At 38.5% G+C, this 22,074-nt stretch overlaps 8 protein-coding genes across 8 annotated transcripts; 4 read left to right on the top strand and 4 right to left on the bottom strand.

Moving 5' to 3' along the window:
• Window positions 1-1,403: 1,403 nt before the first annotated feature.
• RO3G_13880 (uncharacterized protein) lies at window positions 1,404-3,774 on the top strand (the record flags this gene model as incomplete). The annotated part of the gene is made up of 3 exons (XM_067668464.1): window positions 1,404-1,756; window positions 1,852-2,194; window positions 2,248-3,774. 3 exons carry the CDS (start codon window positions 1,404-1,406, stop codon window positions 3,772-3,774), a joined length of 2,223 nt encoding a protein of 740 aa, XP_067524565.1.
• A 473-nt stretch (window positions 3,775-4,247) lies between these two features.
• Window positions 4,248-5,423, top strand: RO3G_13879 (uncharacterized protein; the record flags this gene model as incomplete). The annotated part of the gene is made up of 7 exons (XM_067668463.1): window positions 4,248-4,260; window positions 4,319-4,422; window positions 4,477-4,636; window positions 4,690-4,811; window positions 4,865-4,948; window positions 5,005-5,258; window positions 5,309-5,423. The coding sequence occupies 7 exons, from the start codon at window positions 4,248-4,250 to the stop codon at window positions 5,421-5,423; spliced, it is 852 nt and encodes a 283-aa protein (XP_067524564.1).
• Window positions 5,424-10,353: 4,930 nt separating this feature from the next.
• RO3G_13878 (uncharacterized protein) lies at window positions 10,354-11,055 on the top strand (the record flags this gene model as incomplete). Its single annotated transcript, XM_067668462.1, has 2 exons — window positions 10,354-10,433; window positions 10,491-11,055. 2 exons carry the CDS (start codon window positions 10,354-10,356, stop codon window positions 11,053-11,055), a joined length of 645 nt encoding a protein of 214 aa, XP_067524563.1.
• A 2,396-nt stretch (window positions 11,056-13,451) lies between these two features.
• RO3G_13877 (uncharacterized protein) lies at window positions 13,452-14,865 on the top strand (the record flags this gene model as incomplete). The annotated part of the gene is made up of 3 exons (XM_067668461.1): window positions 13,452-13,521; window positions 13,574-13,764; window positions 13,816-14,865. The coding sequence occupies 3 exons, from the start codon at window positions 13,452-13,454 to the stop codon at window positions 14,863-14,865; spliced, it is 1,311 nt and encodes a 436-aa protein (XP_067524562.1).
• Window positions 14,866-15,275: 410 nt separating this feature from the next.
• Window positions 15,276-16,637, bottom strand: RO3G_13876 (uncharacterized protein; the record flags this gene model as incomplete). Its single annotated transcript, XM_067668460.1, has 5 exons — window positions 15,276-15,347; window positions 15,496-15,955; window positions 16,005-16,125; window positions 16,252-16,346; window positions 16,396-16,637. The coding sequence occupies 5 exons, from the start codon at window positions 16,635-16,637 to the stop codon at window positions 15,276-15,278; spliced, it is 990 nt and encodes a 329-aa protein (XP_067524561.1).
• A 572-nt stretch (window positions 16,638-17,209) lies between these two features.
• On the bottom strand, window positions 17,210-18,373 carry RO3G_13875 (uncharacterized protein; the record flags this gene model as incomplete). Its single annotated transcript, XM_067668459.1, has 7 exons — window positions 17,210-17,296; window positions 17,354-17,426; window positions 17,472-17,564; window positions 17,611-17,718; window positions 17,763-17,961; window positions 18,010-18,237; window positions 18,307-18,373. The coding sequence occupies 7 exons, from the start codon at window positions 18,371-18,373 to the stop codon at window positions 17,210-17,212; spliced, it is 855 nt and encodes a 284-aa protein (XP_067524560.1).
• A 1,113-nt stretch (window positions 18,374-19,486) lies between these two features.
• Window positions 19,487-20,191, bottom strand: RO3G_13874 (uncharacterized protein; the record flags this gene model as incomplete). The annotated part of the gene is made up of 1 exon (XM_067668458.1): window positions 19,487-20,191. The coding sequence occupies one exon, from the start codon at window positions 20,189-20,191 to the stop codon at window positions 19,487-19,489; it is 705 nt and encodes a 234-aa protein (XP_067524559.1).
• Window positions 20,192-21,385: 1,194 nt separating this feature from the next.
• RO3G_13873 (uncharacterized protein) lies at window positions 21,386-21,556 on the bottom strand (the record flags this gene model as incomplete). The annotated part of the gene is made up of 1 exon (XM_067668457.1): window positions 21,386-21,556. One exon carries the CDS (start codon window positions 21,554-21,556, stop codon window positions 21,386-21,388), a length of 171 nt encoding a protein of 56 aa, XP_067524558.1.
• Window positions 21,557-22,074: the final 518 nt, after the last annotated feature.

Here is a 22,074-nt window from a genome sequence, read left to right as displayed (position 1 = left end):
TTGCTTTTTTCAATTAATACACCATTATATTTTTCGTTTGTTACTAAGAACAGTGCGCATAAAATTGATAATACATCAATCAATTCGTTTAGATCAGCAAGGAATGCTATCTTCATTGGAAACCCAAAGTTTTTTAGGTGTTCTAACACGTATAGTCCATTGTCACAGAGACGCATGGTATATAACTCAAGCTTGAGGGCCTTGAAGCAAAGCTAGTAATAAGAATAAAAAAAAAGGCTTTCTTTTTATCTTGAATTAACAAAAAAGACACTCTAATGCTGAAATCTTATATAGTCTTAATTAGACTATTAAGTTGGCTTTTATCATTTAAAACCAACTTTGTTTTGTCTTGAAAATGTTTGCTTTCAGAAACATATTTTCCAAGTCCTTCATTTGCACCGTCATTCTTGTATCCAAATTATACGAAATGTACAAATTCATCTTTCTGTTTGTTTTTTCTGGCACATATGAAATCGTATTGCCGCTACATAGATGGTAAAAGAGCTTGTGTAATCACTCCTGAAAAGGATCTTCTTGTGTTTACTAGTTGACTGGAAGGACAGCCACTGTTCACTTTGTCAAACTTATAAATGAACTTCTTGATGAAAGCCTAAAGGGAAGTAACATTGCTATGAATGATCATTCAATCCATTAAGCAGGCCAATGGCTTGAAAAATTGAAAGTAGGGGTTACAAAATGATGCACCTACCCTCTTATTCGCTTGAATCGAATCCTGTTGAGCGGTCTTAGTCTATAGTAAAGGAAAAACTGAGGTGTCAAAGATTGATAACTGAGGAAAATTTGTCAAGCAGAATCGCCGAAGCTTGAAATAATATACCTATTGATAATTTTTATGCCTTTTCTATTCACTCTAAACGTCAAATTGTTAACTGCTACAACAAATTACTGTCTTAAACATAAATTATTCAAACAAACGTCTTTTTCTCAATAAAAAGCAATATTCTTGTATGAAAAACTGGCAAAATAAGACTTTCAAACCCGCCAGTTTGATTTTTTGAAAATGACAAATGCTTTGGCTTGAACTGATAGATACATAGTAGATTTATGACATTTATTTTTCTCAAAACGCCAAAACCAACCTGTTGTACTATATTTCAAGTCTTTATTCTTGGTATGACTCTCTGTTTTTATATTGTTTAAAGGAAAAGAAGATCTTTGTAGAAGAAAATAATAAGAAACTACTTAATTTTCTGTTGGGATTAGCATCAGTTTAAAGAATGAAAGCAATTGATAACAAGCTGGAAAATATACTATCTATACTTATTTATTTGTTTGGCTGCTAATTCGACGTCCGTGACTGCTTGTATCTTTTTGCGGCTTATTATTTGCATTTATTCAGTGATTTGCCCTTTATTTTTTTTTTTTTCCTAGATCTATACATTATGGGAAAACGTAACAGAGCTGCACTTTTGCCTACTCACTTGCCTCAACTTCAAAACTTGATAAAGCGTGATCCCAAGTCTTATGAAGCTGAATTCCTTCAGCAGTGGCGACACTTTCAATCCACACTATCTATCTTTTGCTTAAAGCCAGACGAAGAATCAAAGGAACTTTCGGAATTGGTTACATTCATTAGTCAAGTGGCTCAATGCTATACAGAGATTACAAAGGATTTCCCTCAACAAATTGTCGATTTACTACAAGAACACTGCATGTCACTTCATCCTGAAGTAAGAAAAAGTCTGGTGCAAGCACTTATTCTTTTAAGAAACAAAGGCATTTTGGATAACACTCGGTAAACTATAAGAAATGTAAAATGGCAAAGGATATAATGACTAACATGTGGTGGTGTAGACTTTTGCCCTTATTCTTTACCTTATTTAAATGTAGAGATAAACAACTGAGAGAGATGCTTTACAGTCACATTGTTAATGATATCAAGAATTCAAATGCCAAAGTGAAAAATAACAAATTGAACAAGACCCTGCAATCCTTTATGTTTACCATGTTGGAATCAGCTACAACTGGAAATAGTGATGAAAATGCGATTGCTGCTAAAAAGAGTGTGGATGTATGCATTGATTTATATCATAAAAATGTTTGGAACGATGCCAAAACAGTCAATGTGATTGCTGAAGCCTGCTTCTCTCCTGTGACAAAGATTTCAGTGACTGCAGTTAAATTCTTTTTGAATAGTAATGAACATAATGAAGAAGATGAGGACGATGATGATGTAAGGGAAAGAAATAAAGGGGGAGGATAGAGTGTTGATCTTGTTTGTGATAGATTCCCGATTTGAAAAAGATGCAAATGGCCAACTTACACAGCAAAAAGACCAAGGCAAAAGATCGCAAGTTAGAAGCTGCCAAAAAGAAAATCAAGAGAAAATCCAAATCCAAAGAAAAGGCCGAGAACTTCAATTTCTCTGCTCTCCACCTTATCAATGACCCTCAAGGTTTTGCCGAAAAATTATATTCCAAACTCAACACCAAGGAAGATCGATGGGAAGTACGATTGATGAAGATGAACCTTGTCTCGCGTGTGGTTGGTATTCATCAACTGACCATCCTTGGCTTCTATCCACTCTTGATCAAATACTTGCAACCCACACAACGTGATGTTACCATGGTCCTTGTCTGTGCCGCTCAAGCCTCTCACTCCTTGGTCCCTCCTGATGTACTCGAGCCTGTCCTGAAGGCGATCGCAAACAACTTTGTGACAGATCGTGTGGCTAACGAAGTGATGGCAGTCGGTATCAATGGTATTCGTGAAATCTGTGTTCGACAACCGTTAGCGATCGATGCTACCCTGTTGCAAGATTTAACACAGTACAAGCAGCATCGTGATAAGGGTGTCTTGATGGCCGCACGTTCCTTGATTGCCCTTTTCCGTGAGATCAATCCTGAAATGCTCTTGCGTAAGGATCGTGGCAAGTCAGCTTCTATTCGTTTGAAGGATGGAAGTGTCAGAGCTGCTCAATATGGTCAATTGGGTAACAATGTCGATGCTTTGGATGGACTTGAACTTCTTGATCAAGAAGCCAAAGAAGATGATTGGGCAGAGTGGGAAGTCGAGGAAGATTCAGAAGAAGAAAGCGACGAAGAAGGCTGGATTAACCTTCCAAGTGATGATGAAGACTTTGTTAATGTTGCTTTGGATGATGATGAAAAGGAGGATAACAAGGAAGAAGACAAGGAAGAAGATGAAAAGAAAAAGAAGGTGCAATACAAACTTGGAGAAAATGGTGAAATTATCAAGGCTCGTCGTATTGGTAAACGTCAATTGAAGAAGATGCAAGAAGCAGAGGATCGCTCAGAGATCACTGATGAACAGCGTCAGAAATTGCTGGAAGCTGTTAGAGCTCGTGAAGCAGAAGAGAAGGTCAAGCAAGAAGCCAAACTCAAGTTGGCTACTACACGTATCTTGACACCTGCTGATTTTGCTCGTCTGAATGAACTTCGAACCAACAAGGAAATTGAGGTTGCTCAAGGAAAGAAACGTGGTTTCGATGAAGGTCAAAACGAATCCGAAGTAAACGAGTCCACCATTCTTGGACCTCGTAAGAAGACCAAACAAGATTATCAACAAAGAATGGCATCTATTCAAGAAGGTCGTGAAGGCCGTGAGAAGTTTGGATCAAATAAGGGCAAGAAGGATAGAGGAAGTACGACTAACCGTGAAAAGGCTAGAAATAAGAACTTTATGATGATTGCACACAAACAATCCGTTGTTTCAAAATCAAAACGTAGTTTGTTTGAAAAGCAAAAGCAACTTAGAGCAGCCATTACCAAGCAAAAGAAACTTAAGCATTAGACTTGTAACATTATTTATCAATAAATAGCATTCGTTATACACTTTTCCTAATTTTTTTATATTCTTGTAAGATCCAATATTGCTTTATTAAATCTATAAATGACGCGATTGCCGCATAAAATAGTGTAATATGAAAAACACATACTGCAATTTAAAAGACCAAATGTATTCATCACAATCCTTAATACATCATTGTGCTTATTCTTGGACACAAAAGAAACAATGACAATAAATGGGGTAAAAGGCACCTGGCCTGAAAGACACTTCATGATCCATGACTCTTCCCCAAAGTTTTAAACCCATGCTCGTTTGATTGTCCGCTGGATTTTTGCCCCTGCTCACAATGGTTTTTTTTTTTATTCTACTTTAAGAAACTTATTTTAAAAGGTAACAAAACCAGTCGACCTTTTCACAGTATTTTCCCGTTCTAGAACCAATAACTAAACTTTTTCTTTTATAATCTACACCAAAAGATGTCTGTTCCTGGTAAGTTTTGTCTAATGTAAAAAAGGCGTAGAATGTTCACCTTTTTTTTCTATTTCAGTTGCTTTCAATGATATCGGCAAGTCTGCCAAGGACCTTTTGTCCAAGGACTACCCTGTTGGTGGTGTCAAGCTCGAAGTCAAGACCACTGCTCCTAACGGTGTTGTAAGTTCGAAAAATATTTACACAAACACGCGAATTCTGACTTGTTGTCTATAGACCTTCAAGGTAAATGGTCAACGTGATAACAAGAGCGGTACCATTGTTGGTGATCTTGAAACCAAGTATGCTGACAAGAAGAACGGTCTTACATTCACTGAAGCCTGGACTACTTCCAACCATTTGAACGGAAAGATTGAGTTGGAAAACAACCTTGCCAGTAAGTTTTATTGTAGTGAAAGAGAACGTTAGGTTGTTAACAGGAAACAATAGAGGGGCTCAAGCTCGAACTCTTAACTTCTCTCCTTCCTTCCGTTAATGAAAAGGCTGCCAAGATCAACGCTACCTACAAGAAGCCCAATGTTCACACTGTTGCTACCCTCGATGTCTTCAAGGTAAAGAGAAAAAAGGGGAAATTTAAAGAAAAGGAGCCTAACGCTTGTGGTAGACCAACTTTAGTGTTAACTCTGTCTTTGGTCAAAATGGTTTCCTTGCTGGTGCTGAAGTAGCCTACAATGTTTTGGATGGCAAGGTAAATAAAAAAAAGTATGACTGATCATTTTGTAAACTAAAATATGTCATCTGCAGATTGGTCGTTACAATGCCGCTCTTGGCTACTCTGCTCTTGAATATGGTGTTGCTGTTCACGCCACCAACAACTTGAGCCAATATGCTGCTTCTTACTACCACCGTGTCAACAGTGACCTTGAAGCTTCTGGTAAGGCCTCTTGGGACTCTAAGGGTTCCAACGCCGTTGCTCTTGAAGTCGGTGCCAAGCTCAAGTTGGACTCCTCTGCCTTTGTTAAGGCCAAGATCTCCAACTCTGGTGTCCTCGGTCTTGCGTAAGTTTTATACATTTCATTCTGTCCTTCTTTACTCATAATTCGTTTAGTTACACTCAATCTCTTCGTCCTGGTGTCAAGGTTAACCTTGGTGCTTCCATTGATACCACTCGTCTCAATGAAAACGCTCACAAGCTCGGTCTTGCTTTCACTTTGGAAAACTAAATCCATTATAACTTTTAATATATTGTTTCCTATACATACAATAATAAAAGTCTAGTATTGTCTTTTTTGTAAATTAAAAAGCTCTTTACAGATAGAGTACTTGAACCTTACATGCGTTGACTTCATGTTTTGAATCTGCATGTTTCAACATCACTACATCATTTTTTATGAAAGACGTCATGCTTCTTTTTGAAAAAGTACAGCTACAGCCACTTATCTCAATTGTGATAATACATGCAGAGGTTTCAAAAGATTGGATGCACCGTCATGGATCCCTTCATATAGACGTAAGCCACAAGCAAGCAGCTAGGGAATGGATTCAAAAACCAATAGAAACCAACAAAGCACGCTTTTTTGCATGGCGCAAAATATTATGAGCTTCTTTGGTTCATACAGTTTGATCCTGTCATGTTTGCTGTTGTGAACCCGACACATAATGTACACCTTGGTACAGCCAAAGAAATGCTGACCATTTGGTGTACGACAATGATAGATAGGGAGTCCATGCTGCTATGAAGAGGATGGTGATGGAAACGAAAAGTATTCAACTGTCTGTTAGACATGATTCATTCTCTTTGATTCGCCAGATGAGACCACCTGTGAATCTAATTCTGCCATTTGAAGGTTGATGAGTAGGAAGGTTCGAGTGGATTTCATGGCGAAGCTGTTGCGGCTGATAAGATTAGATCAATGCTTGTTGAAGCTTAGGGGTGTAACTATTTTAATTATCTTTTCTCTTCAATATCCACACGGATTCTTCTTTTTTCAATTAAGCCGACAAAATATTGACCCCGTTCATTCATTTATACTGCCTTGCTTATTTATTCACTTGATCCTAAAGGAAATTTTTAACTCTTTATTGAAGTTAAACTGGTCTGGACAGTTTAGGTTTAGTTTAAAAAAGCATCTTGATTGCAGCACCCTATCTAGCTGTTCTAACATTTCTTTCATATAAAACACTATTTATCTGTACCTAATAAAATTTCATTACAAAAGTGAAAGATTAATTTCAACATGACATTGCTCCTAAAAGCCATTTTTATTTTTTGAGCATACAAGATATGCACATTTAGTGTATGATCATTAAAAATTGAAAATTCAGTAGGCTCTCACCAACCGCCGATAACTACTTAGCATTTGCTTCACTAGACTTGAGTAAAATCTAATGCTCATCCTTATGAGACCTTAATGCACCTAGCACTATTGTTTGCATGTTTTTATATCCTGCACTGCATTATTCAAAAATAGTTTTGGCAAGAGACAATTGCGAATTGAAACGGTTGAGAAATAAAAATGAGCAATATATATTAAGGAACCTAAAAAAGTCGTCCTCTTCAGCAACATGCTAAATGAGTTATGACAAATATTGGAAAGAATATGAATAGCAAAAAAAGGTCTAGGAGTTGAACACATTTTGTCAGTAGCTTTTCTAGATGTGAGTGAGTGTAACAAGTATTGTTTAGCGGGGATATATCTAAACATTCACAGCCATTAACAGAGAAAAAAAATTGAAAGTTTGCAAAGTGCAAAGTAAGTTGATGCATAACTGCTAGCTAGTGAGCTTTGATGATGATACGTCGTTAAATTGCTTTTTTTACATATTGTTAGTTATTTTGCAAAGCAAGCCAAAAAAAAAAAAAAAAAAAAAAAAAAAAAAAAAAAAAAAAAACGCCTTTTTTAGGTTTTTATATAACAATTACTTACTAAAGCAGGGATTAATGGTTATGGCAGCCCTTTACCTCACAAGCAAAATAGACGACCACTGAAAATAAATGAAAGAACTGAAAGACGCTTGAAGAGAATAACCAGAGAGGATAATCACAGAGGATTCTTTTGCCTCTTATAAAGAAATAAATATGGAATTAGCAAAGCTAGATGTTCTTGTTAGCATAGAAACTCTTCGATCGTATGTCGATCGACTTGACTTCAAATCATACAGAGCAGCTCATAAGCCTAGATTGACTGCAAGACACCGCAAAAGTAGGCTTCACTGGACGAAGGAGCACATCAATTGAACCAAAGACCAATGGAGAAATGTTGTCCAGTTTGATGAATCGCACTTTTGTGTAGAAAGTAGTAATCGCAGCAAAAGAGTGTGCAGGAAGGAGGGCGTTATGACGAAAGAAATATAATATCCACAGTTAAGTGGGGGTAGAGGTGGTACTATGGTTTGGGGATGCTCTTGGGGAGGAGGTTTCGGACCTTTAGAAATTATTGATACCAGCTCCGTAGACTAAGAAACATATATCAATATTTTGGCCAATAGGTTCCATCCTTGGTTTACAAATATCATGTTGCATCAGGAGAGGGATTTTATCTTCCAAGAGGATGGAGCTTCCTGTCATAGAGGTGGTTATGCTCGATGATGGAAGGAGACCCACCAAATTAGAGGGTTTTGAGTACTGGACTGCTCAAATCCCTGATTTGAGTCCCATTGAGCATGTTTGGAATGCTCTTGAAAGGCGAATTGAGAGGGAAAGGTTTTCAACAAAAAACTGAAGCAATTGAAGGAGGCACTACAAGAAGGATAGGCAAGACTGGATGATGATTTTGCCGACCGATTAGTTCGAAGCATGAAAAAGCAATGTGAAGCAGTTATCAAAGCTAAAAGCGGCATATCAGAATAGTGAAAATGATTTTATATATACATTATTAAAATAAACATCTGAACCTTCCTTTTCTCAAAACTTGAAATCCCAAACTTAGGTATACACGTATTAATTGGTCTTGAACTTACATGCCATATCTTTTCAAAATTTTATTTCCCAAAATTTATTTGGTGTGGCTATAGCCTATAGAAGCATATTCCTGTATTTTGCCATTCCTTGTTTTAAAGCAATTGAGCCATGCTTGCTGTTAAATGGACTATTGTGTATCCGGCCATTAATATTTTATGTCAACATTACAAATCAGAAAATGCGATTTGGGTTACAATGTGAACTGATAGTGTTTAGAGATCTGTTTGTTTCGCAAGGAACATTACAGGATAATCTATTAAAAAAGGTTAATTACACTCTTTATTGAAAAACTTGCTGTAAGTTATTCAAGTGATATCATTTATAAACAAAGTATACTATATAGCTGTTGTTTTGTATCTCAATTCAGTATTTACCTAATAAGATTATATATTTAAGGGTCCTCAAATAATTACACAGTAACAAATCTGCATAAAAAAAGTCAAAATGAACCGTGCAGTGATATGATATGCTTAATACCGTTATAGAATATTTCTTTAGCAGTGTGATTTAGTTTTTCTAAGGATATTGTAATGTTTTATTGGACTTACCGAGGATTAATGCTTTAGAGAGTCTTAGTATGTGAGTTTGCAGTGCTAATTAGGAATAAAGGAAAAGGAGGGAAGACTTTATCCGATATAAATACTAGACACTTTTATTGTTCAATGCAAATAAGTACCTATTTAGAATTCTGTGAGATTTTTTCATAGTTCTGAGGGCAATAAAACTAAACTAGTGAATATTAGTACAAAGTTATTTTTGTGTTTATTAATACGGAAAAGAACGCTCCTTTAATGCGAATCTAGAGTACATACTTTCTCTTAAGCCTGCGCTCAGCATACTCATCACAAGCAATTATTAAGTTGATAAAAGAGAACTATAAATCTTTCAGACTACTCTCACTTTCAACCATACTAGTTTTTTTGCTTATTCATAAAATGAGTTTCGTACATTGTAAAAGCTGCAGGGTTAAAAGTAAGAGAGGCAATCTATTAAGTTTTTTATGTATTACTTTATACACTGTAATACAAGGCGCCATATTGCGAAATACGTGGTGAATTCTTTTATACATCATTTGGATTAACTCAAAATATATGCTTCAGAACCCCCACAATATTGAGCACTAAGCATCATGTATTATCATAAAATTACCATCAATTGGTGTTATATGTTCAGCTCTTTAGAATGGTTAATTTCCAAGTTGCAAGTGTATGAGACGGTGATTTGTCACATAGATACAAGAGATATTAACATAGAAAATTGTAAGCAGATAGTTCCAATCATTCTTTCTGGGTTTGATTGATGACAACCTCGTCCAAGACAGAGGCATCTTCAAAGAATTGTTACCAGAGCTTTCCATGCAAATTGGATGAATGTGATAAAAAAAACATATATTGTAAACTTGTTGTGATAATATAAAACGTGACAATTGAAAACTTGGAGTGAAGATATTTAGGACTTGGCAAGTATTTCTTGAAAGCTGCTTTCCACAAGACTTATTTTTGGATGCACGTAAAGAGCATATGCTGCCCTGTTTCTGGTAATTTGCACAGTTGACAATATTCGTCTTCGACATTTGCTGTATAAACTGGATTGAATTGAAAATTTCTTATGCAGAAGACTGTATCATACATTTCTGGAAATATAGTGAATAGAACTATTAATAAAAGATTTTTATCTATTGCCGTTTATAATTTTCATCTTAATTTGTGAGGTTTTTGCTCTAAGAATACTATTTGGACTATTAGAAGAACATAAATGCAACATTGAAATTCGAGGATCCAAAAAGTGGCATATGCACATAAACAATCCCACTATGGCCTTTCTCTCGTTAGCCCGGAGCACTTAACCGACTTTCCGTTTTGAAAAAGTTAGGATATGACCTCTATTGGATGATACATTGTTTATTCTGTAGTGTTGCAAAACTGTTTCAAAAACTCTGTGTAGTATGCACACTTTCATGCGAATATGGATAAACAAAATGCTCAGCTAAAGAGACTTTACCTTGCTGCCTAGTGACTCACTTTTATTTTAATTGTGTAACATAAATGATGCTAGTCTGTGTTTATTTTATGATCTTCAATGCTAGCAAAACACAAACACGTACTTGAACGACGTTCAATTGAATCTCTATAAAAAGGCTCCAGTGGAAAAAAAAAAGTTTTATTATTTTCTCACTTTCATAAAACACCAATATGGCTCCTTTACAAGTAATTGGCGCAGGATTTGGACGAACAGGTACAGATAGCTTGCGTGAGGCATTAGATATATTAGGGTAATAGAATAGAATTTCCTTTGGGTTTGAGTCAGTTATTTATTTCATCTGTTCTAGATACAATACACATCACATGATCTGTTTCTTCGAAAACGAAAACCTTGATTTCAAGTCTTTTGAAGAAGCTCTTAGAAATTCAGAAGCAATTGATTGGGACAAGTCTTACGACGGTTTTGATGCAGCTGTTGACTGGCCAACCTGTACCTTTTACAAAGAATTGATAGTCAAGTATCCAGATGCCAAGGTACTCTTGACAGTACGCACGCCTGAAAGTTGGTATGCGTCGGTATGCAAAACAATTGCTCCCATGTCGCAACGATGCAAAGAAATAAAATCCGAAAGATCAAAAGAAGTATTAGACATGGCCATCAAAGTTGCTTTGGGTGGTATCCTTGCTGATGAAGAAAAGATGAAAGATGAAAAACTGGTTCAAAAGTTATTTACTGACCATATTGAGGAGGTAAAGAGACATGTACCTTCTGATAGATTGCTTGTGATGGAATTAGGCGAAGGATGGGGTAGACTTTGTCAATTTTTAGGAAAAGAAGTGCCAAAGGTACCTTACCCACACAATAATGCAACCGCTTCTTTTCAAGACAGAGTTTCAAAATATTATGAATGATTTATAAATAAAACTTATAAAATATTTATTTTTGTAATTTTAGTGGTATTCTTGGTATTTTATCGCAATCTATCCATGTAAAACCTGGCTTGAAAAATAATATGCTTCACGATGAAGGCTTCAGATAGCTCTCAAGAAGCAGTCTATTCGAACAACATTTTTCCACGGATTATACTTAGCTTATATTGAATATATCTATCTTTAGAACGATTTCACTACCACAAAGCTAATAAAGTAGATACAGTGCGTTTATTCATCTAGACTCACTATTTTATAAGATTATTCGCAAATTTAAACTGAGAGCATGCATGAAAAAACCAGTTAAATTTGTATGAGCAAACCATGTCCTGAATACCTGCTTATGTATTTCCACTTTATCCAAGATGTTTATAGCCTTTCCTGTACTTGAAAGAGAAAAGGCGGCCTGCTTTTGCTCCTGAAGGTAATTTAGCGCTTGTATTACCAAATTGTTATAGTTTTTTTTTTTTTTTTTTTTTTTTTTTTTTACTTTTACCATCCAGCAGCCTATAAAACCATTTTATTTTTCTACAACAATCTACTTTCCTATTTTGGTAAGAGCAGAATACAGAGCTACTTTTGGACTCAGTAAAAATGCAACAGTTTGTGTAATGCTTCTTCATTCTTTTGATTGGCAAATGAGTCATTGTGATCTTTATCCAATTATGTTCAAGTAACAATTTAGTTTAATAATTTTTTTTATTATTCCTTCTACCCATCATAAGTTTCTTGTTCATATATTTATTACAAAAGGAATCAAATTAATATATTTCACATTGTTTGCTTGCTTAAAAAATCCTATAAAGTTTAAATGTATTTATCATATTTAAAATGAATAGCACCAAGCTCAAGAACGAGCGGTAAAATTAATTATATTGGCCACATCCTTTAAATCGTAAATGTTTAAGCGAGACTGACAGTGAAATTGAAAAGGATGAGCATCATATAGAGCGATATTCTCAATAATCTTGGGTTGCGATAGACTCACATTCTATATCTACATTTTCGATGTCTAAAAGCAAGACATTTAAAGTATAGAAGGAAGGAAAAAAAAAAAAGATGACGTTTGTAACAAAATATACAACTTGGTCATAAAAACAGTTTTATGAATCTGTCTGTTTCTTTCACACTTGGCTCAAGTGTAAGAGAATTATGTCATCATTGGGTGTGTTTTAATATAAAAATAGTAGACTACAAAATGTCATATCAAAAGGCTAAGACCTTTATAGAATACATATTTATTCAAAAGTTGAAAGAACTAATGGATTCAATTTCCTTATAAGCAACAGCCATTAACTTCAACTGATAATTAAGTCAGCAGCCATGGTTGATTGTAGTCAGACGCTCTATTAAAGCACTTCAACCTCCTTCTTTTTGGCTGCGCAATAAGTAATAGGAATTCCAGATTGAATTTACTTTGTTAACTGGTAAATTCATTTGCCTGTAAACTAAATATTTGCATGATTGCTATTTCAGTCTAAAGTAACTATTGTTTTAGCCCATTACTATTTCAAAGTCTTGTATCTTTAGCCTGTTATAGTGAATATAATTCACACGGTTGTAAGAAATCTGTAAATATCTTTAGGAAAAACTACGCCCGTCCCTTAGATAAGACGAGGATGATCGTGTGAAAATAGAAAATATCTGTACAATTAGGTAACATAGCGTAATTTCATACATTCTGTTTACTCATTTCAACAGACATGAGCGAGGCATATCCCTTGCTGAAGGCTTTGAAGCCACAGGTTTCTGATTAAGCTAACAACGGTTAGAATTTGCTATAAAAAATGACGTTATCCTTCTTTTTTTCCCTGGCACTTTATTTCCCTGTCTATATCCCATCATTCCAAACACCAGAACCATTGAACTTTATTGAATTGTTACAAGGATAAAAACAAAAAGGTCGCTGCTGAAATCATGGTCCAAAGCTCCACTGGCAAGAAGAGATTGCTTTCGATAGATTTGCTCCCCAAAATAAGATATTCTTTAAAAATACAGACCTCCAAACGAAGGAGGTCGAGTATGATTCTCTATTGGCTTTTGGGAGCCAAGTCTAGCTCATGTATTGAATCGACCATGTTACATTCCATCATTTCATACTCCATGAATAAATCAGGAAAGTAGTACAAACCTTAATTTTTCTGTATGCCAACGAAAAAAAAATTTTGTACGGCATGGTTTCTAAAAATGGATCCTTTCTTTTGAATGATTGGATTAATAACCCATTTCATAAATGAAACTAAGAGCTCTAAAAAGTATGAAATAACAAAAAAAAAATAGTCTTTATAAAAGTATCTTGAGCCGAAAAAAAAATTCTCCGTTTTTTTTTTTTTTTTTCCTTTTTATTTTTTTTTTTTACATTTGAAACCTTATTCATCATGTCAAAAGAGTCCATTGAGATGGATCAAAAGGGAGGAGACCTCCAGGAGAGAGAGGATGCCTACAGTGGTAAAATAGACATACGATTGAATTCAAAACACACATCAACCCATTCATGTAGAGGTTGAATTGGAGTACAATAGACATGGCATTGTGGATGTGAATCGTGAACATGCCGGTTCATCTTTCCTTGCGTATTTTAATGTGGTTTGTGTGGTTGCCGGCACGGGTACCCTTGGTCTTCCCTACGCACTTCGTTTAGGTGGATGGATCGGCATCTTGATTATTTTTCTAGCCTGGTCAATGTCAATCGTAAGCGTTTTTTTCTACGAAAGGGAGTGTTGAAGACTGATTGATATATAGTATACGGGTATTATTCTTATTCGATGTCTCTATGCGAATGGAAAACGACGTTTGATATCCTATAAAGAGGTCGCAACCGAATGCTTTGGTATGATCGGTGGCTGGATCACCTTTTTCTTTAGTTCATGGACCACGCTCGGTGCGCCTGTGCTCTACACCGTCCTTGCGGGAAGCAACCTGAACGAACTCTGCAAGGGCACGTCGGGCGAACTCGGCAATGTCAAGTGGGGCATCATCAGCTGTGCGATTGTCGCGGTGCCCTTCATTTTGGTCAAGTCGATGAAAGAAGTGGCCTGGATGAGTGCCTGTGGGGCTCTGGCGACCGTGATCGTGGTGTTGATCGTGCTCGTCGTTTCCTGTATCGATCTGCAGCACATCGCGCCTGCGCATCATGACGCGGTGATCTGGAACAAGTTTCCGATCGCGCTCAGTACCATCTCGTTCAGTTTTGGGGGTAACGTGGTCTATTCTCATGTGGAGGCCTCGATGAAGAAGCCCAGTCAGTGGCCCAAGGCGGTCGCGGGCGGCCTCAGTACCTGTGCCGTTCTTTATTTCCTCTCGGCTGTCCCCGGTTATTACATCTATGGCGATCAAGCCCAATCGCCCATCTATAGCTCCATCTCGGACGGTGTGCCCAAAATCATTGCGATCGTCATCATGACCCTGCACGTCTTGACCGCCTCGCCTATCCTGCTGACTTCTTTTGCACTGGACGTGGAAGAAATGTTGAACGTGACAGTAAAGCGGTTTGGAAAGATCAACGAATTCTTGATCCGTGCTACCATCCGTATCCTGGTGATGGTGGTCGTTGGAGTGATTGGCGCTGTGGTTCCTCATTTTGATGACCTGATGGCCTTGATCGGTGCCTTTGCTAACTGTGCCTTGATCTTCATTTTCCCTATCGTGTTCTACATCCGATTGACTGGATTTCGCAATAAGCCGATTTATGAACTTGCGTGGTGTGGTCTGATCGTCCTGCTGGGCATCGTGGGTCTTATCTTTGGTACGATTGACGCTATAGAATCTCTGATAACTGATTTTAAAAAATAATATTTAATTCTTTTATTCTTCCTTGTAAATAAAACTATGTAGTAAATAGAAGATAACTTATAGAAAGCATACCCCGTCTCTTTCAAAAAAAAAAAAAAAAAAAAAAAGTAATAAATTATACGGGTTTTATTCAATTAATTTTTTGCTTTTCCTTTTACCACAAGAAACGTAAATCGACCCCCCCTTCATTTTCATCTGACTTGACTGTACTTGCGACATGAGCGGTCAACGCCCGACGCCAGTGAGTGGCATTGATTTCATCATCACAATAAAAGAACGCTTTTCCATTCAAATGCTCACCGTCATCGAAATGAACGTCTTCACTAAAGATTGCTTTCAATCGATCAAACTGCAGCATGACGCCCATCTTTCTTGCGATGCCGACCTGTTCACAATCATCCAAAGAAGGCTTACTCACCCATCGTAAGGGCATCAACGATATCGTGCTCAGTGGCTCTCGGGTCGTCTTTAGAAAGAGTTAGCTGCCATCAAATCATCCCATGCCGGGTTACCTTGTATGTGAAATCATACAGCATCAACCGTGTGCCTTCCAACGAGGCCCAGTATCGTTTCCATGCCTTTTTTCAGAAGGTTACAAAAAACAAGCGATGCAAAAAAGGATTTTCTTACCGGATGCGCGATGCCTCGGGTATACAGCGTCAGATAATCACCCGCCACACAATGCTGCTGAGAGAGTTGGACTTGCGCCGGGTCCTGAAGGATGGGATCCGGTTGGTCTTGACATGCGATAGGGTCTGTCAGGGTCGAAGCCCACGGGAACTTTTGGACCGTGTCGGGGAGGGCCTCGATCACCTTCATGTCCACCACGAGCTCGACATGAAACCAGGTCGAAAACGTCTTGCGCTGCTCATCGGCCTTGGTCAACTTGAACCGGGTGATGCCGTGATGCTGGGTGTCCTGCTTGCTTTCGAACGTGAGGACGGAAAAGCCGGCGGGAGAGAGGTGTTTGCGACCGGGGGGTTTGGCCTGGGGGGTCCAGAGGCCCATCTTGGCCAGTCCGTCTCGAAGTCGTGTGTTTGTGTATCGGGCGGCGACGGCAAAGGTCAGGGAGAAGGGTTCTTGGATTTCACTAGAGAAAGGATGTCAATTGAAATTTTAAAATGACGAAGGCTGCCTACAATCGCACGGCCTCGGCTTGAGGTCGATCGGCACTCAGGTGCTTGTCGATCTTGTGCAGTGTGCCTGTTTGAGTGGATTGTTCTTGTCCGTTGTGGTACAGGGACAATTCATACTCACATTCTAAGCAGCATCAGTGCATGTTTGAACATTGCTTTTGTACAACTTACCACGATCCGAACCTACATTGATGATCTGCATCACTACACTACTGGTTAATAGGGCGTATGGACTCCACCCGAAGCTTACCTCGGCAGTGCATGAATCGTTTGGGTGCAACAAATACTTTTTTATTGGAAGCGTCCAAGGCGTGTTCTTTGCTGTCGTGTGCTTGGACCTGATTTCTACAGGGCCGTGTGAGTAGCAGCAGGCGGATGCTTTCACCTCTTTTACCTTATAAATGTACAGTGATCATGGTTCGTTTGATATACAAACTCCTTGTCAGAACACAGCCCATCCTCTTCTTGGCCAGTCTCGGATGCTGTAGGCGGCCACTGACTTTGCGTCTGTACGATGTTTTCTGCGGCCGAGGGGGATCGTTTGGACATCATGACACCCAAGTGTTGCAGGGGAGGGGAGGCGAGCCATCTTTGAACGGGCAGACCGATCCAGGTCGTGGTTCGTTTCAAGTGCATCTGGCCCTTACTGATCGCACGTGTCATCCGTCGTTTTCTTTCGGTGGGCAAAGGGGGCAGTGGACGATCAGGAGCACAGAGCGATAGATTCGGACAGGTCTGACTCTTCTTTTTCTCTGTCACTCGCCCCTCCTCCCCATCTTGCTCTTCTTCCGGTCCACTGGAATCCTTGGGTGGCTCTAGCCTTTCAAGGCTCGCTTCGATCGGTTCCTTTGGGTGGACGTCCTTTTGGACAGCAGCTGATTTTTCATAAAAATGAACCAGTGGAGTGATTTTTTGAGAAGTGTGTCTTCTAAAGTGTCCCCAATTGGGTTTTGAATAATCTTGGATAGATCTTTCTGTCTGCATGGATTGGTATGAAAAAAAAAAAAGAGAGAGAAAAAAAAGGAGAGAGAGGGCTTGCAACTTTGCCTTTGAGTAATTCTTTATAAATTTTAAAACATTTTTGAGGAAAATCGGTTTTCTTTTCAATAAAGACCTTTCTGAAAGACAAAATACGGTGTGGCTATTTATTTTAAACGGTCGTTGGATTAAAATGCAGAGTAAATAAAATAGGGTTGTTAATACACGAGTTAATGGATCACATTATTATATTCTGGATCACATTCAATCTTGATTTCTTTAATTGTAGCACTGACCGCATCCTTTGTTTGATTCCACTAGAAGAAAATGATGAATCAGCATCGAATACAAAAAAAGAAAAGAGGATATCTTACAGAAATAGGTCCATGAGCCCACTGAGCCGTTCCACTTGCACCACTTCCATCCCAAAGACCAATCTGCACACGACTAAAATAGGGAGTCAGTCCATGTTGAGATCCAGTAGACACTTACGCAGGTGAAGAAGGATATTCGCCCTTTGTCTCATTACGAGTCTTTGTTCTGACCACGTTGCCATCCACTAACCACTGAATCCGGTCAAAGTTCCTACAAACAACATTGTGTAAACATCCCTTCTGTTCTTGCTGCTTACCAATCGACCGTATAGGTGTGAAAGACTTCAGAAATAAGTCCCCCTTCGATTTTATGAGAAGCCCCATTTTCGCCATAGACAATGCGCTGACCCCAAAAGTAATTTGACCTAAAAAGATCAGTAGGTTGGATGAGCAAGAAAAGAAACCTTACTGAACGTCTTCTGCTTCTTCCTGTCCTTTTCCAAGCAATTCGAAATCAATTTCATCTTTATCATCCGCAATCAGGATGATCGCAGTCACCGCACCACCCGTCTTGGCAGATTTGAGTGTGGCAGAGAAACGGCCGTAATGCATCAGGGTGGTTGCGTTAAAAGTAGGACCGTCCCCTTCGGCATCATTATACTTCAAATCTATGAGTGTTTGTGAGTGTGTGTGAGTGTGTATGATTTAGTGATTACTGTCGGGTGTTTCTTTGTCTATCAATTGAGTATAAGCAGAAGGAGGAACGAGGATCAGCTTCAGACCGTCTTGGGTGATCTGCCAATTGTTCTTTGCTCCTCTGATTTCTACCCAACCCTCGGTACCCTTTGAAAAGTCTGTATGATAATTTTTACAATCTGTCAACTGTTTATTGTCAGTGACTGGAGTTGTATCAGCAGCATAAATAGAAGAGATGAAGATGAGGCCTAGTAGAGAAAGCAACATGAAAAAGGAAAAGGATAAACGACTCACATGTTCTCTCTCATTCTTCTCACCTTTTATACTTATAGGAGCCAATAACAAGGAGTAAAAGCCTGTTGAACTTCCATATTTCTTCACCATCTATAAATAACTACTCCCCTTTCCCCTTCTCTCTCTTTCTTTTAGTCGTTTCTTTAGTTCACCACAGTCACATCCATGATCGCTGATGGGGATCTCTGTTCAACACATCCTCCTTTGAGCCAAACAAACTGGACATCCACCAGGAAAACATGGGGTGATCAGATAGCCTGTATCAGATCTTGGCAACTCAATCCACTGACAACTTTTTTTTTTTTCTACTCTAACAATTTTGGAAACAGGCTTCTTTATAGAACACATTCAAGGGGGAACATTTTACAAACAATCCATATCTGAGACTGAAATACACGTTCATTCAGGTTCCGTGCACGAGAGAAAGAAATAAGAATGATTCGAACCAGATGAAGGATCGATTCAGTGTGGTAGAGTACATCCAGAGAAGATCAGAAAGAAAGAGTGACGGATGGTCAAAGTACGGAATAAGAAAAAAGAAGGGGGGAGAATATGTAAAAAATGATTGAAATGATAAACAAAAAATACCATTTGATGAGCTTACGTCCCTTTTCAGAACCTATCGATTGTTTGAGTCAGCATCGTCTTGGAACATGCCGGAAGGTTTCAGTACCCCCCATCAAGAACAAAAGATCGAATCGAGTGCGCTGTTGGCATCCGACCAGATGGCCAAGGACAGTGATCAAACCGAAGAAGGATCGATGGTGTGAACAAAGAACGTGCTTCAGCAACACCCAGCAGACGTGCTCACAGGATCAAGGTAATGGAGAGATTTTGCTTGATAGAGTGATGAAGGACCTAGACTGTCTTGTATGAAAAGGGTATTTTTTATACTCCCTCCTAGTTTATGTTGTTTTAAAGAGGAATGATGCTTTGCAACCATGATTAGAATGAGTCCAATACAAAGTCAATGATTTTCTACGGTCTTTATCATCCGTTTTTAAAAGAAAAGAGTGTGTGTATTTTTTTGATGTGGCAAAGAAAATCGATTATTTATAAAGTCTTTACCGATCTCTCTTTTTGTTGCATCCAATTGATAACAAAAAGGGTGATGCACGTACAAGAAAACAAGGCTGTAAGATCATAAGAAAAAATCGAATGAAAAAGACAAGGTTGATTAAAGTAGGTTGTTTATTTAATAATTTAACGAGCGTTTATTTCTTCAATGGGCGTGGTTGGATCTGCAAAGGGGTCCAGTTCTTCTTCCTTGTTTAGATTTAGATTTGAAAACTCGATTTGTAATGGTGGAGGACTGGTCTTGATGGGTGGTGGAGGAGGAGGAGGGGATCGGATCAACTTGGTCGTGCCTTCTCTCCAGGCAGCAGGTATTTCACCTGTCAACATGATGTCGTACATATCCAGGGCCTTCAACAAATCCTCATTGGCTGCCAGCAGTGTACCGATCCACTCCTCATCCTCAATCAACCTCGCATAGCGCACAATCTTCTTTCGACTTTCTTCACATCGCTCCCGACACTCTTGCACCCGTCTGTCGTACTGCAGATCAATCTCCCAACGATCCTCGGACGTATTGATCAGCTTGAGTGAATTGATGAGGTTGTTTGCGTTTTGGTTGGCCAAGGCGACTTCTTCCATGATCTTTGGCTTTAATTTTTCAAAGTTGAACAGGTTGTTGCCACTCGAACTGCGATCTGTGGTTCGGGCCTTGGGTTTCTTTGGAGGCTCGGGTAGGTAGGTTTTGGCGGGCATGATGGGTGGAGGTGGTAAGGAGGGTTGTCTGGAAGCCGTGGGTGAAGAAAGAGGGGATTGTGTCATGGGTGAAGTAGGGGATCGGATGGGGTCAGTGGCGGATCGAGTGATGTCGGTCGAGTTTGTTTTGATGCGCATCTTTTTTTTTCGTTTAGGTTATTCAACTGCAGATCAGTAGGGATCTCACAACTTACTTTTTTGCCTCTTCCTAATTCATATAAATCCACCATCGTTCTCATGCCTGGTTCATTCTTGTATTTCGTAATCCAAGCACCTAATAAGGATAAGAGTGTATTCTTGACCTCTGCACTCTCACTCTATCAAACAAGAAATTGTAAAGTCTCGAAAAAAAAAATGTAAAAGTATAGCGTGTACCCCAGAGGTCAACATCAACTCAAATCTTTCCTTCATCTTTTCATTTGCCAAGAATTGCCCTAAGTCGATGAGTACTTATCCATCCTGTCCCGATTGACTTACTGTGAAATTGCTGGCTGCTATTTTCCATCAGTAATTTCAATACCTGATCATAGAATAGGCTAGGGTTGAGATCAATAAAGCAAAAAAAAAGAGCCTCCTTTTACCTCTAATACTCTCAGCTTTTGTTGATTTCCTCCATGCTTCAGCTTCTTTCGAATGGTCTCTATCGCTTCTCTCGGTCCACTGGATTGCATTTGAATCGATTCTGTTAATTGCTGCAAGAGGTACCAATCCACCTCTTCAAGATTAGAGAGTCTCTCTTTTCAACTTGTTAATCTCTTCATGACAAACATACAATGCATGTTTATTTTACCAATGTACATCGACACCGATGTCTTTTGTATCTCTTCTGTAAATAATCCCATGTTTGTTAAGAAAGAAAAGAAGAAGAAGAAAAAAAAAAAAAAAAAAAAAGAGAGATGGGAAATGATGTCAAAGTTGAACAAGCGTGTGTTGTGTTCCATTTTTCTAACACCGATCTTTCCCTTTACCCGAGTGACAGGGGAAGCTTGTTTGGATGGAAACCAGAAAGAGATGGAGAGCCTGTTCTCTGGCAAAGAGAGAGTATGGATCTTGGTTGGATAGATGACCAAGACAATGCATGATGGGGATGGGCTTCATAAAGATTTCTTATTGTGTGATACAGTATTTAAGCGGTGATTGTTTCCCCTGCCCATTTCCTTCCCCTCCTCCCCCCCTTTTTTATGTCATAGACGTGTCTGTGAAATAAAAGTTGAACCTGTCTGTGAAGAGTGGGTTTTTCAGTGAAAGGAAATGTGTTTTAATGATTTGTTTCTAAAATCACATTTGATCTACAAAATGAGATACACAACCTTATTCTGTGGTTGTGTTTAGTCAAGCAGGCCATTGGATTTTTATTGTTGAGGATGGGTCAAGAGTGTGAACATGATTGAAGGGATGAGTGTAGGTGTAGGCTGTATGGATATCATCATGTTCAGCAGTTGTCTTTGGTGATGATGCACAGTGTCCTATTTGTTCTTGTTGAATGCGTTCACTTTGGGTCATTTTATAGCGTCTTCAGTCAGTTGGCATTTTTCTGTTTCCACCCTTTCCTCTTTTAAAAAGCGTGCTGACTTCTTCTCTTTGTAGTTGACATAAGGTCCAATGAATTTTCTGTGTGATGGATACATTCGACATGAACTAAAGATCGATTGCTCTACTTGAATAAGTCATAATTGTATGAGCAAATAAACCGTTGACTATCCTCAGAAAGATGGGGACCAACATAAAATATGATTTTATTAAACTTATAACTTGTACTTGCAGTGAACTAAGGGTTCACCTCTCATGTCTTTCATACTTTTCTATTCGACAAGTGATGGATTCAACAAAAGGCCCAAGCTACCAGGCATTCAAGCTCAAAGCAGCATGCTGTCAGTCTGTTGAATGTTTACAAGACACAAAGGTTGTTTAAAGATGAAACTATGTTCAGTTCCCCCTTTATTCTTCACTTTAAATTGTTCACTTTATTGCTATTAAAAAAGGATGAATACAAAAACGAGTGTTCATTATGCCAGAGTGTA

The sequence above is a fragment of the Rhizopus delemar genome, genomic scaffold, assembly GCF_000149305.1.
Source record: "Rhizopus delemar RA 99-880 supercont3.13 genomic scaffold, whole genome shotgun sequence".
NCBI lineage: Eukaryota > Fungi > Mucoromycota > Mucoromycetes > Mucorales > Rhizopodaceae > Rhizopus > Rhizopus delemar.
This window is presented reverse-complemented; position numbering and strand designations above follow the sequence as displayed.